This window comes from Hippoglossus hippoglossus, chromosome 16 (genome assembly GCF_009819705.1).
Source record: "Hippoglossus hippoglossus isolate fHipHip1 chromosome 16, fHipHip1.pri, whole genome shotgun sequence".
In the NCBI taxonomy this organism is placed as follows: domain Eukaryota; kingdom Metazoa; phylum Chordata; class Actinopteri; order Pleuronectiformes; family Pleuronectidae; genus Hippoglossus; species Hippoglossus hippoglossus.
In genome coordinates, this window is record NC_047166.1 from 18,854,177 (window position 1) to 18,869,159 (window position 14,983).

Genomic DNA, 14,983 nt, shown 5'->3' on the forward strand with positions numbered 1-14,983 from the left:
CCAAGAAATAAAAAAATGTAAAAAATCATTAAAAGAGATAAAGGAAAAGAGAATCATTGACTGGAGTTTAAGGGCTGAACACAGGAGCGGAGACAGGACTGAGTTGGAAAGGTTTAACAAACAATGAGAGGACAGAATGAATGAGTCAGATACTGGGAGGGTCTCTGAATTCAGCAAGCATGGTGTTCCAACCAGGGTTTTTTGTAAATCTGAATCCAAAATGAATAAATGCAGACTGATGTCATGTTAATATTTGAGTCCATTTTGCTTTTGTCTAAAGCTGCAGTGTTGTCACATGACCACACTCTGTACATGACTTCCCACGTTGTAACCACAAGTACCATTTGAAGGCAGCATCATCATTTATCATCAGACGCCTGTTCTCGCAAAACATCAAACACCACACCCACAGGAGCACTTTGTGGTGCACTTCTGATTAGATTCGTCACTTAGTACTTCTCGGCAGCTGTGGCTAGGTAGAGCAGGTTTTCCACTAACCAGAGGGTTGGCAGTTCAATCCCCGTCTCCCCCTTTCTGAATGCTGAAGTGTCCTTGGGCAAGATATGGAACCGATATTTTTACCGCATATGCATGTTGTTTTCATATTTTTGGGAGGAATATTAGCTCAGTATAAGTACTACATGTTTATATTTAAGTACAATTCTTCTTCTGCTGATGAAAACGACACACTGTACATGTCTGTACTCACAAGTCTGGGCATCGTGTGCACATGTCTTTGTCTGTGGACTAGAAAGGATGGAATGCTGAAAGACTGCTCATCCGTGCGGAGGGTAATTACATGCACATGGACGTCATAATGTCAACAGAGGGAGAAACACTGGCTTTAATGTCAAACAGGACAACTCTCCGCATGTCATATGCAGGCATGTTTACAGTAGTTGACTTTAACAAAGACCCAGCCTAAATTTCTTACATTTTACAAATAAAACACAGTGTTAGGTGTTAACATTTCAAACACTTTTCAGCTTTTTATATTAATTGTTCATTGAAAAAACAGCCAGGGATGTAGCCAGGATTTAAAAAGTACTAAGATCAAAACCACACAAAGTACCAAAGCAATTGAGATTTCACTTTTTATCCATTAATTTTATTCAGTTTGGAAAGCACAAACGTCTTTAAGCTGCCGAGGAGGGGATACACAGAATATATAATTTAGTCCAATGTTTTGAGTTTTATAAATTGTAGAGTGGATGCTCCTAAATCTGAGGAACCCCTTTGAGACTCCTCCAGAAATACAGTGGTAAAGTACACAATTTAGTTGTCAAGGCCATTTTAATTGCTATTGTTAATTTGTCATGTTGTCCTGACTTGTCTGACTTGGCATCTGAACTGCAATATTGTTAAAAATCTGAATTTGTTTGAATTGATAAACTGGCCTCGCATAATACAACAGCTGACCCCATACTGGTCCCAGGGGCTTAAATGTGCTTTTGGCAAAAACAACACAGTCACAATGACAAAATCTACAGGCCCCTGGAGTTTAAAGGTTGTTATTAGCCCCCAATACTCAGAGATAATTACAATGATGAGACCTCAGTCTTCCAGGTCATAGCTCGACCTTGACTGTATCTTTATCTATGCGTTACTTTGCAAATCCAAAGTAAGACAAACTTTCAAGCACCACGTTAGTAAACGAAGACTGCAAATGCATACAAGATTACAGAGGTAGGGAGAATTAGTGTGTATAACGTAGTGGTTATGCACCAGTGCACCATTCAAGATTAACATACTGTAGACAGCTCCTCCTCAGTCAAACCACCAGGGTCCATTCTTACAGTGAAGTGAAACTAGTCTCACCACTGTTTGTCTGTTCCTTCAATTGTTGCCTTTTATGAAATGTTAAGCAGATCACATGATGTTCATAAATGTGGACCCAGGGCCAATGGAGAATCCAACATACAAACAACATCTTCCTTTAGCTCATCTCTATTCCGTGCTCAAAGTCTATGACAGGTCTCTTCTCTGGTGTGAAGTCCCTGTCTGCCCTCTCTACATACCGCTGCAGAGTGCTGTAATACTGCTCACTCCTGGAAAAATTATAATATGCAGAGACTTCCTCCCATGCCTTGTGGTTGGGGAAAGGAAATGGAACCGGGTTCTTGTTCTCAAAGAAGCTCTGCAGGTTTCTCTCGGCCAGCTTGGTGGCATAGTCCAAAGCGAAGGTGTCGAAGAGCGCCTTCTCTTTTTCTGAATAGCGTTTCCAGAATGTGAGCTGCAGGTAGCTGACTTTGGAGCGACAGTTTTTACAGCAGGTACCCAGGAGGCCCACGAAGACAGAGATAATGATGATACACCAGCCCAGGATCTGTGGACATACAAGAACGACATGATGATTTGACACTTGAGGACACACATATTATGTTTGAATAAATACAGATAATAGAGAATTCCACTTTTAATACCCTCCTCTACGCAAATAAAAACCAATGGTAATACTTACACACTCAAGCTGCCAACAAGAACCATTTTAGCAGGAAATAATAAAAAATATTGCTTTGCAAGTTTCTATGTATACAGCCTCTATCCTAATCAAATAGGTATAAAATGAAATGACATTAATTTTGGATATTACATTAAGTTATGACCACTTTAAATAGGAAATCCCAAAACCACTGACTTGTAAGATTGTTTGTCCTACATCTGTAAAAAATAATCCTGTGATGTCCTCAGGGTTATCTCAGCTACAAATTTATAAATGAAAGTCTGCAACATAAACTGGGGGTGTGGTATTGGTATCTGCTACAGTGTTTACAGATAAGAGGTTTCTAGATTCAAACCAGAAGGCCGTCTCAGGCCGTTCTGTAGCTTCTGCTTTTCCTCCTGTGATTTCTCTGGGTACACTGGTTCCCCCCACAGTTCAAAGACATGCAATTTTGGTTAATTGGAGACTTTAAATTGCCCGTAGGTGAGATTGTGAGTGTGAATGACTGTCAGCCTTCTGATACGCTGGCAACCTCTCCAGGGTGTAACCTGTCTAACACCCAATGTCATCTGGGATTGTTTCCAGCTGGATTTAGAATGGAAAATCACATTCACTGGGAATGTATCTGTTCACTCCTGTGACTCAAGGGCTTCTCTTACAATAACACTTCAATAATGTTTGTCAAAACGATGTATCAGAGGTTGATTTGTTCAGACTTTTAGTGCCAAACTCCAAAAACCCTGGATCCTATATTTCCTATAATGCATCCTTCATTAAATCTGCCCTGTAAACACCCTGATTGTTATTTTGAACTACATTTTGTAGCACAAGCTTTGTTTTGTAAATTCTTGACAGAACCAAGATGACATCAATATGACATCGCCATAGTTATTTTCTCAGAGTCAAAAGTCTAAAAACAGAACTGTTTTCACAGCATCGGGTTGGACTCCATGAGTAGTCTAATCCTCAGCTTTGACTGAAGTTAGAAATTCATTGTCATGACATAAACCCCTTCAGATGCATCTTGTTTTTCGAGAGGGTCCCAAAGTGCAGTTCTCAGATTGCTCATACACCCTGATGTGTGTCTCTTACCTGTGACTGGGCCCTGAGCTTCAGCAGCACCTCCATGCGCTCATCACTGGACAGTTTGGAGCGGTCACAGGGCACTCGAGCCAGCTCCTCCCGACACGCCAAGGTCTTGTTTTTACAGAACACATCCACCACCAGGTTATCATCAAGACCACTGACAGCGCACTCAAAAAATGTTCCATTGAGCAGGGCCACAGAGAGCCACATTATAGGAGCCACACAAGCCCCAGTGAAGATGCTCACGAATGCCCTTAGGCAGCCGAAGCAGTTCCCACGGGGGCAAAGCTTCATGGGATTGAGGCAGCAGCCAGTGTAAACCCTCCACAACATGCTGCTGAAGAACAGACCAAAGACCAATAGCACGGCAGCAGGGCCCAGCAGGAAAATCAGCCCATATGCAAAGTTCTGGTCGTGGTTGCAAGGACACTGAAAGGCAACCATGGTGAAGAGTCGCTCCCCGCCCAAAGTCAGGAGAGCCATGAAACTATAGCCAATTGTGGCTTTCTGGTCCAAGAAAAACCGAAAGACAGCATTGAAGTTATCCATGTTGTCAGGGAGGACACACTACACACAATTACCCAAAGTGAACAACAACAATAATAACAGAAAACTGTCTGTGCAGCCTATAGTCATTCCCTGCCGTCTGTTGTCTCAGTTGAGGACAAAACACAATTGCCAAGCCTCTCTGCGCTCCTCCCATGCTGCCTCGCTTCTCCTCAGGCTCCTCCTTGGAGTCAGTGTGACACTCCCTCCCACCCACAACCATTAACTCTTTGATAGAGGAAAGTCCCTGCTGAGCAAAGGTAGAGTCCTTTTTCAGCTCACTGTTTGTTTGCATCCCTGCAGCTCTGACAGTGTTGAGGCATTCATTTGAAAAAATCCTGCTGGTCTGGTTCTTAAGATTAGCTGATTGTTTGTTGACAGTGTCAAAAACTAGAATGCTGCAAGAATCTACAACAGTCAGTCTGCTATTTGTATTCACTCTTAAGTCAAGCAGTCATTCATTTGCATGAAATGTTAAGCATGACAACTTAATTTGTTTCTCTTCAGGCAAGTCTTTATTGCGCATGTGAGTAAAACATATTCAGCAATGACGGGAGGAAAGAGGAAATATACAACCATGCAGAATGAGAGTATTTATTCATTTGTATTAGAATGTTTCCATAGAGAGCAGAGCAGTGTTACAGAGAAAGAGGGACGCAATCCCAAGTATCAAGTGGGGAAGTGATCCCATCCTCTAAGTGGTTTCTTTCCCTCAAGAGTCACTCCTCAGACTAAAACACTCTTGAGTGCATTAAACTGAAACATCCTCTCCACACATGACACACATCATTTGTAGGTGAGAATGATCTCCTCCACCTCAATATCAGTAAAGCAGAGCAAATGGTTAGAGGCTGCGCATCACTGAACCCTCCAATGATTAATAATGACACAGTTGAAATGGCTGAAAGCTTCAAACACCTTGGATTCACACTAGACAAAAAACTCACCTTTGAACAGCACACAATGCTCACAGCTTGCTTTGCTGAATGTACAGTTTGTATAGGGTGCCATAGTTAAGAAAAGGAAATCACGGATGCACATAGGCTGAATGTTCACAGGCTACCAGCAGTGCACAGGAAGTGGTCAACTCTTAACCATTGTACGAAGGTGACACGTATCCTGTTAAAACCTCCACAAACACTGGGTGGACATGAAGCTCTTTACACATCATCACTGTTGCTGTTGTTCATGTTTAATTGATATCACTGATCTGTTTTTCTTCACACACAGTAACTATGTTTACAAGGACCGCAAGATTTTGACTACGAACATTATTCTGGAGATATTATCTTGAATATGACTTTTACATGAGTTGCTAATAGAATATTACATTCATAATCCTGATTATATGTTACAGAGACCAGTCTGACGTGACTCATGTCAACATTATGTCCTACTTCTTTACACCTGAACACAACAGCAAAAGGCTGTGAAAGCTCCAAAAGGACATTGGACACTGGGATTCGACACCTTTCTACTAATTCCAGAAATCTGTCTGTCTGTATGGATGTTCTTCTTATCGGCCTCACACTTCGCATGTGCATTGTTAAAGGGATAGTTCACCCAAAAATTTAAAATCCACTCATTATCTACTCACCACTATGGATTTCAGGGGTAATCAGCATTGTAGCAAAATCCAAAGCCAAATGTCTTTAAGGCCCGACATTGAAATTTGACTCGAAACGGCGTCCTTTACACCATATTGTTGTTGCTTTATTCTCCTCCAGAGTGGAACACAGCGGACATTTAGGCCATCACATAGTGGCCACTTTAACTTTACTACTTCTTCTGTCTGTATAAAGTGTCTGTGTGTGCAGTTGTTCTGGCAGTATACAGATCATCTCACATATTTCACCCATTAAAGTCCATATTCAATTGAACAGTTTTTTTTGTTTGCATTTCTGTGTCAAGGAGTAAGTGTCTGGATGCTAATAAAAAGCTAAGCTAATACATTCTCTCAGAGCAAATATGAGGTGACTCTTAAGAGCCACACCTGCACTGAGTGTAATTCAGTGATGATATCAGTGTAATCCATACATCAGCAGACCTCACACCGGAATCGTGCAGTCATCTACAAATTGAAGAACAGCAGGGTGGCCGTCAGCAGACCCGCTTGACGCAATGGAAGCCATCCTCATCATCCCGTCGTCACTCTCCTGGCAGGTCTCCACATAGCGGTGCAAGGTGCTGTAGTACTGTCCTTTGGTGCTAAATTTGTAGAGGGAGGAGATCTTCTCCCATTCTTTGTTGGAAGGGGTGATGATGGGTTCAGCTGGTTTCTGGTTGAAGAAACTCTGAAGGTTCCTCTGAGCAAGTTCTTTGGCGTGTTTCGCGTTGTATGATTCAATAAGCTCGCCCTCCTCCTGAGCATACGCCCTCCAGAACTTGAGCTGCAGGTAGCTGATGGGGGAGCTGCACTGAGCCAGACAGGTCAGCAGCAGGTTGGACAACATGACAGAGGCGATGAGCAGCCAACCCAATATCTGTGGTGACCGTTAACACACAGTATGTAAAAGTGAATGACCCTCAACACTGAAACCGAACTCTCACATGTCTTATACAAGGTCTCAGTAGTTACATTCATGTATAAGTCCTCTCAAAATGTAACATCATTTACTTTTATCACAACACTGTATGACTTCAAATGTACTGTATGTTAAAAACCTGCACAATTTCATGGATGAGAGAGCACAAATGATGCTGTCCACTCATCACGCAGCTTTTTTTGTTTGATGCGTGTGCCATCATACTGTATCATTTTTAATGCATCAAATTTTTTTACTTTGATCCAGCTTGGTAGCGTGGACATCAACCTAATGATGGCCTGTGGAGCCTCTTGATGCTTAAAATATAACAACAGTCTGAAAGATTGATCTGAGAGACATATCTGTTGACAAATGAAATCATAGCCACACTTAGACAAGCTGTGGCTAGTTAATGTGATAAAAGTTAGCTTTTTAATGACCCATATGAAGGCAGAACCCTGCTCTTGATCCACAAATGGAAAGGTGGAATTAATATTACATATTTTTGCCACTCGTTTTAAAGAAGATACATGTTTGCACTGATGACAGAACATCCTCATTAGCTGAGCTGTTATTGACACTCTCACTTCTTCTTTTTAACTGACCTGATGTTTTAATTCACTTTGGGAACCAAAGAAAAAATAAATATACCGTAGTATCAATTGATGTTAATTTTATCATTTTCAATTCCGTGACATTTGGAACCTTTAAACTATAAATAGGTTACTTACAGGGCTGTTAATGGTCAACAATGCAAAATACAGTTTGAAGTTTAGGTTGCCAGATCACAGTCTTTCAGAGTATGTCATTATCTTATGTACATACTAACTGACATTGTAGAAAACACACAGACCTGGCAACTAGCTGCTGCATGCTATTTAACACAGAGAATTGTTTTACACATGATGTCCCCCACTCTCCATTCCCTTAATTATTGCCACGCTAATTCAGACTTTGTTAATCGGCAGAGTGGCACTGACCTGAGACTGAGCTTTCAGGGCAAGCAGGACATCCTCTCTGTCAGCCTTCAGTACCCTGTCATCTTTACAGGGAAACCTGTGCAGGTTCTCACACGGGACCTTGGAGTTGCTTTTTCCACACAGATGTTGGACTGGACTAACCTTGGTCCCAGTCATCAAACACTCATAGTAGTTGCCGTTGAGCAGAGCCACAGCAATCCAGGTGAAAGGTGCCACCAGCGCTGTGGTGTTGATCTGGAAGAGGACTGTCACGGCAGCTCTCAGCCTTTTGCAGCTGCACAGCTTGGCCCTGCCGTGGCACAAACCTGTCAACAGCTTCCACGTCTTCTTATTCAGGATGTAACCCAGGAGCAGCAGAGCCAGACCGGGTACCAGCAGGAACACCAAACCGTATATGAAGTTCAACTCATTGCAGGGACAACTGAACACCACTGAGGAGAAAATCTGCTCCCCTCCTGCTGTCAACAGGGCCAACAGTCCAAAACCAAGGTTGGACTGTTTGTTGGCAATGTTCAGAACCACCCTAAACTTATCCATTTGTGACTGCTGCGGCAGAGTGACAGGTTACACTTTAACTGTAACACTTTCACTTCTACCCTTTTCCATCTGACTTTCGATAACACTCACATCCCCACCCCCTCTAAAAACCCAGAGATGTCAGTTCAGTTCTGCTAAATAACTGGAGGAAGCAACTGTAAGACATAAACATGAGAAAGATTTAATGATAAACATTTCCAAGGGAAATCACTGTCTGTGGGTGAACTGGGGCTGGATAAAGTTAAGTCACTAATGTCACCGGAATAACATTATTCATAGCAGAGTAAACATAGAATGAACAAAACAGGGTGATCAGACTAAAAAAGGGAAATTGTTCCTGACATGACACGAGAACAATTTTTTTTACAAATTAAATCCTGCACACATTTTAAAGTTATAAAGAATTTTCATCTAATTGTGAAACTCTTGAAATTCAAATTAAAACACGGACCACAGAAGTGATGTGAAAGATATTGGCCATCTTCCTGGTTTCTTCTATTTTTGTATATGTTAGATCATATGTATGTATAATGGCACACTTAAATATTTCATCATCAGACAAATTTTTATATAATGATGTAAATATAAAAGTTTTCCTTTTCTAATGCTGATTTCATGTACTTAAGGGGAAAAAAGCTGTCTAGACCCAGATATGATTACTGCCAGATCTGTTCAAACCAAACTTTAGTGAGAACCTGTCTGATAATGTGAAGCAGGCCATTTCAAAAAGCAGCACATGATGCTGTGAACCACAGTTATTCAACAACAAATGTGAAACAAAGTCACTGCAATCTATCGATCTAGAAAGGGTCACAAAACCAATCACTGAACCCTCCAATGATTAATAATGACACAGTTGAAATGGCTGAAAGCCTCAAACACCTTGGATTCACACAAGACAAAAAACTCACCTTTGAACAGCACACAATGCTCACAGCTTGCTTTGCTGAATGTACAGTTTGTATAGGGTGCCATAGTTGAGAGAAAGAAATCACGGATGCACATAGGCTGAATGTTCACATGTTCACAGGCTACCAGCAGTGCACAGGAAGTGGTTAACTCTTAACCATTGTACGAAGGTGACACGTATCCTGTTAAAACCTCCACAAACACTGGGTGGACATGAAGCTCTTTACACATCATCACTGTTGCTGTTGTTCATGTTTAATTGATATCACTTATCTGTTTTTCTTCACACACAGTAACTATGTTTACAAGGACCGCAAGATTTTGACTACGAACATTATTCTGGAGAAATTATCTTGAATATGACTTTTACATGAGTTGCTAATAGAATATTCCATTCATAATCCTGATTATATGTTACAGAGACCAGTCTGACGTGACTCATGTCAACATTATGTCCTACTTCTTTACACCTGAACACAACAGCAAAAGGCTGTGAAAGCTCCAAAAGGACATTGGACACTGGGATTCGACACCTTTCTACTAATTCCAAAAATCTGTCTGTCTGTATGGATGTTCTTCTTATCGGCCTCACATTTCGCATGTGCATTGTTAAAGGGATATTTCACCCAAAAATAAAAAATTCACTCATTATCTACTCACCACTATGGAGTTTCAGGGGTAATCAGCATTGTAGCCTCTGAAGTCCTCTTGGACTCTGGCTCCCCAGAGCGTTACAGCCCTGAGCCACGACACAGGCGATCCAGAGCTCGCTTCTCACGGCCATAACTAACACAGTTCACCCCTGTACTGACAGTCAGTATTAAGTTTCTTGCAGTTAATAGGAAAACTGTTTTGTTAGCAACAGCAGCAAACTCCAAAACCTAAATTCTGATTGAACTTATATACCACTGCCAACTCATGTCAATATGTTTGGATCGACTACTTTCCATTTCATAATAATGAAGTCCATACCACACATGTTAGGACATTAGCATATTATTACAGAAACAATGATACAGTCATTTGAATTTTGAGACTTTGAAAAATTATGACACCCTTGTGCAGAATTTTAAAATTGTTAAGTCTAACAGATCAGACTGAGTACTACATTGAGTAGGATCCAATGAGTGAACACAAAACTCTTGGACATTCCAAAAATGACCTTATCATTGTATGTGCCACTCTCTCTGCATCTTACCGTACAATTTACAATGTCTAATTTTACCGTTTTCTCCCTAACCTAGTGAAGAGCACAGGTTATTCATATTGTACTGTCATTGTGATCTGAATTATTTGTCTAATTTGAATCTTGCTTAGCCAAACTAGATAGTATACACAAATGCCCAGATGTTACCATCCAAATGAAATGAAAATTGACTTTTCCAGCTTTGGACTAAACATGTTCAAGTTCGCCCTCAGGGACCCACGTCAGGTGCGATCCTGAGAACGAAGGGGGGATGTTGGGACATGGTTTTTGTGAGACCAAAGTTCGGCCTATATGGTAGTCAAAAGCCTGAAGCCACATGTCCCTTTGTCTGGAGAAAACCAGAGCAAGGCCTCCCAGGGTGCGGCAACGTCACACAGAGGTGTGAAAACCCCCCAGGGACACAGGTTTCAACTCCCATTGGTCACTCTGGACCCCATGACCTGTGAGGTCACCAGGCCAATATAAGGTCTGTCCCCACTTTCTTCTATCTCTTTCTACAATCCTTCCAAGGAGAGAAGGCTGTCCAGCTTCTTTCCCTGCATCGCCGAGGGAAGAAGCCTGGCTTCTCCAGCTCATCTTCTCTTTCCATCCAACTCTTCGAGAGGAGCACAAAGGTGCAGCTTCCAGCTCATCTCACCAAGGAAACCTCCTCGCACTCCAAGCTCTACCAACCTCCTAGCAGCGACTCGATGTCCTGCAGGAAAACTTCAGCCAGCAACTGAGCTGCCCAGCTCAACAGAACCACAAAGGCAGGAGCCACAAACCAGCAAGACGACTTCACAAAACTGCGAACTGCACAGCAACTCTTTTTCCCCTTTCCACGGACGGGTAACACAACTGGGCTTAATAATTATACTAGGCTAAGCAAGACTGTTTATTCGATTCTGTGTGATGTTTATAAGTTTGATTTGTGTTGTGATATTTTGGTTATAAGTTATTCGAAAGTAAAGTTAATGTTTGTTATGCTCTTCACAGACTTTCTGTGCATTACACTCTTTCTCTAACTTGGCACAAACACACACACAGACACACGCATAAATCTTCACCTAATTATCTCTACATGTTGTAAACATTCCAATAGGGGGGGAAGGGTGTTATCTCTTTGGCCAGCCGCCATTTTGGAAGCACGCTGACTCACACAGACACACACACATGCATACTCACATACCTATCTTTGTTTAGTAAGTACACCGTTAGTAATTTGTGTTTTTATACTTTATTATATTCATAATAAATGTTTTCCTTTCACAAATGTTTGTTTCATTAATGTTGCATAAGTGAATTTTGCCAACCTCTACACTGTCAAGAACTCCATATCCTTCAACTTAGCTAACTATCTATATGGTAATTTTGGTTATAGTTATTAATTTAATTGTTAATCAGAGTTCCAAATTTGTAGTTAGTACCTTTATGAGACTTAATCAATAAATTGGCTATATTTTCCCTTCCTTTGAAGGGTGGTGCCCCGAGGTAACTTTAATCAATTAAAGTTATTATTTAATATTAACAATAAAATATTAATATTTAATATTTTATTTTGATAACCAAATGTATTGAATGCCGAAAGGCACACCATTTTATGGTATCACGTTTAATGCATTATTGCACAACAACTGAGTGTAATTCAGTGATGATATCAGTGTAATCCATACATCAGCAGACCTCACACCGGAATCGTGCAATCAAACAAATTCTAGAACAGCAGGGTGGCCGTCAGCAGACCCGCTTGACGCAATGGAAGCCATCCTCATCATCCCGTCGTCACTCTCCTGGCAGGTCTCCACATAGCGGTGCAAGGTGCTGTAGTACTGTCCTTTGGTGCTAAATTTGTAGAGGGAGGAGATCTTCTCCCAGTCTTTGTTGGAAGGGGTGATGATTGGTTCAGCTTGTTTCTGGTTGAAGAAACTCTGAAGGTTCCTCTGAGCAAGTTCTTTGGCGTGTTTCGCGTTGTATGATTCAATAAGCTCGCCCTCCTCCTGAGCATACGCCCTCCAGAACTTGAGCTGCAGGTAGCTGATGGGGGAGCTGCACCGAGCCAGACAGGTCAGCAGCAGGTTGGACAACATGACAGAGGCGATGAGCAGCCAACCCAATATCTGTGGTGACCGTTAACACACAGTATGTAAAAGTGAATGACCCTCAACACTGAAACCGAACTCTCACATGTCTTATACAAGGTCTCAGTAGTTACATTCATGTATAAGTCCTCTCAAAATGTAACATCATTTACTTTTATCACAACACTGTATGACTTCAAATGTACTGTATGTTAAAACCTGCACAATTTCATGGACGAGAGAGCACAAATGATGCTGTCCACTCATCACGCAGCTTTTTTTTGTTTGATGCGTGTGCCATCATACTGTATCATTTTTAATGCATCAAGTTTTTTTACTTTGATCCAGCTTGGTAGCGTGGACATCAACCTAATGATGGCCTGTGGAGCCTCTTGATGCTTAAAATATAACAACAGTCTGAAAGATTGATCTGAGAGACATATCTGTTGACAAATGAAATCATAGCCACACTTAGACAAGCTGTGGCTAGTTAATGTGATAAAAGTTAGCTTTTTAATGACCCATATGAAGGCAGAACCCTGCTCTTGATCCACCAATGGAAAGGTGGAATTAATATTACATATTTTTGCCACTCGTTTTAAAGAAGATACATGTTTGCACTGATGACAGAACATCCTCATTAGCTGAGCTGTTATTGACACTCTCACTTCTTCTTTTTAACTGACCTGATGTTTTAATTCACTTTGGGAACCAATGAAAAAATATATATACCGTAGTATCAATTGATGTAAATTTTATCATTTTCAATTCCGTGACATTTGGAACCTTTAAACTATAAATAGGTTACTTACAGGGCTGTTAATGGTCAACAATGCAAAATACAGTTTGAAGTTTAGGTTGCCAGATCACAGTCTTTCAGAGTATGTAATTATCTTATGTACCATACCAACTGACAGTTTGTAGAAAACACACAGACCTGGCAACTCATCGGCTAGCTGCTGCATGCTATTTAACACAGAGAATTGTTTTACACATGATGTCCCCCACTCTCCATTCCCTTAATTATTGCCACGCTAATTCAGACTTTGTTAATCGGCAGAGTGGCACTGACCTGAGACTGAGCTTTCAGGGCAAGCAGGACATCCTCTCTGTCAGCCTTCAGTACCCTGTCATCTTTACAGGGAAACCTGTGCAGGTTCTCACACGGGACCTTGGAGTTGCTTTTTCCACACAGATGTTGGACTGGACTAACCTTGGTCCCAGTCATCAAACACTCATAGTAGTTGCCGTTGAGCAGAGCCACAGCAATCCAGGTGAAAGGTGCCACCAGCGCTGTGGTGTTGATCTGGAAGAGGACTGTCACGGCAGCTCTCAGCCTTTTGCAGCTGCACAGCTTGGCCCTGCCGTGGCACAAACCTGTCAACAGCTTCCACGTCTTCTTATTCAGGATGTAACCCAGGAGCAGCAGAGCCAGACCGGGTACCAGCAGGAATACCAAACCGTATATGAAGTTCAACTCATTGCAGGGACAACTGAACACCACTGAGGAGAAAATCTGCTCCCCTCCTGCTGTCAACAGGGCCAACAGTCCAAAACCAAGGTTGGACTGTTTGTTGGCAATGTTCAGAACCACCCTAAACTTATCCATTTGTGACTGCTGCGGCAGAGTGACAGGTTACACTTTAACTGTAACACTTTCACTTCCACCTTTTTCCATCTGACTTTCGATAACACTAACATCCCCACCCCCTCTAAAAACCACTACCACCCAGAGATGTCAGTTCAGTTCTGCTAAATAACTGGAGGAAGCAACTGTAAGTTTCAATAGATAAACATGACAAAGATTTAACGATAAATATTTCCAAGGGAAATCACTATCTGTGGGTGAACTGGGGCTGGATAAAGTTAAGTCACTAATGTTAGCGAAATAACAGTATTCATAGCAGAGTAAACATAGAAAGAAAAAAGCAGGGTGATCATATAATAGACTAAAAAAGGGAAATTGTTCCTGACATGACATGAGAATGATTTTTTTTACAAATTACATCCTGCACACATTTTAAAGTTATAAAGAATTTTCATCTAATTGTGAAACTCTTGAAATTAAAATTAAAGCACGGACCACAGAAGTGATGTGAAAGATATTGGCCATCTTCCTGGTTTCTTCTATTTTTGTATATGTTAGATTGTATATATGTATAATGTCACACTTAAATATTTCATCATCAGACAAATTTTAATATAATAATTTAAACATAAAAGTTTTCGTAAACCAAACTTTACTTAGAACCTGTCTGATAATGTGAAGCAGGCCATTTCAAAAAGCAGCACATGATGCTGTGAACCACAGTTATTCAACAACAAATGTGAAACAAAGTCACTGCAATCTATCGATCTGGAAAGGGTCACAAAACCAATGCAATGACTTTGAGACTTAATGTTACCTCCATATGGAGAAAGTCTATAACAGTGGGGTACATTCCAAGGATCCACCAAAAATTCTCCTAGACCGCTCCAACAACTCATCCAGGAGGTCACAAGAGAATACAGATAAACATCTGTTGTTTACTGGTGTTGTCTGGTGTTTTCTGTGTTGTCTCTGTTGTCTGGTGTTGCCTGGTGTTACCTGGTGTTGTCTGTCGTTTTCTGTGTTGTCTGTGTGTGTGTTGTTGTGTGTGCTTTATGGTGTTATTTGTGTTGTCTGGTGTTCTGTAGTGTTATTTGGTGTTGTC

At 41.2% G+C, this 14,983-nt stretch overlaps 4 protein-coding genes across 4 annotated transcripts in view; all 4 read right to left on the minus strand.

Annotated features, from left to right (window-relative positions):
- Positions 1 to 979: 979 nt before the first annotated feature.
- On the minus strand, positions 980 to 4,553 carry LOC117777236 (calcium homeostasis modulator protein 5-like). The gene is made up of 2 exons (XM_034611878.1): positions 3,536 to 4,553; positions 980 to 2,326 (listed from the first exon to the last, which is right to left on the minus strand). The coding sequence occupies exons 1-2, from the start codon at positions 4,076 to 4,078 to the stop codon at positions 1,937 to 1,939; spliced, it is 933 nt and encodes a 310-aa protein (XP_034467769.1). The 5' UTR covers positions 4,079 to 4,553; the 3' UTR covers positions 980 to 1,936.
- Positions 4,554 to 5,855: 1,302 nt separating this feature from the next.
- tcaim (T cell activation inhibitor, mitochondrial) overlaps positions 5,856 to 14,983 on the minus strand; it is a 28,330-nt gene continuing 19,202 nt past the window's right edge. The window contains exon 13 of the transcript XR_004616571.1: positions 5,856 to 5,867. The gene's annotated coding sequence lies outside the window, so the exon portion shown is untranslated. The remainder of the gene's footprint in view (positions 5,868 to 14,983) is intronic.
- Positions 5,973 to 8,164, minus strand: LOC117777233 (calcium homeostasis modulator protein 6-like). The gene is made up of 2 exons (XM_034611876.1): positions 7,581 to 8,164; positions 5,973 to 6,558 (listed from the first exon to the last, which is right to left on the minus strand). Exons 1-2 carry the CDS (start codon positions 8,115 to 8,117, stop codon positions 6,124 to 6,126), a joined length of 972 nt encoding a protein of 323 aa, XP_034467767.1. The 5' UTR covers positions 8,118 to 8,164; the 3' UTR covers positions 5,973 to 6,123.
- On the minus strand, positions 11,878 to 14,192 carry LOC117777234 (calcium homeostasis modulator protein 6-like). Its single transcript, XM_034611877.1, has 2 exons — positions 13,363 to 14,192; positions 11,878 to 12,329 (listed from the first exon to the last, which is right to left on the minus strand). The coding sequence occupies exons 1-2, from the start codon at positions 13,897 to 13,899 to the stop codon at positions 11,916 to 11,918; spliced, it is 951 nt and encodes a 316-aa protein (XP_034467768.1). The 5' UTR covers positions 13,900 to 14,192; the 3' UTR covers positions 11,878 to 11,915.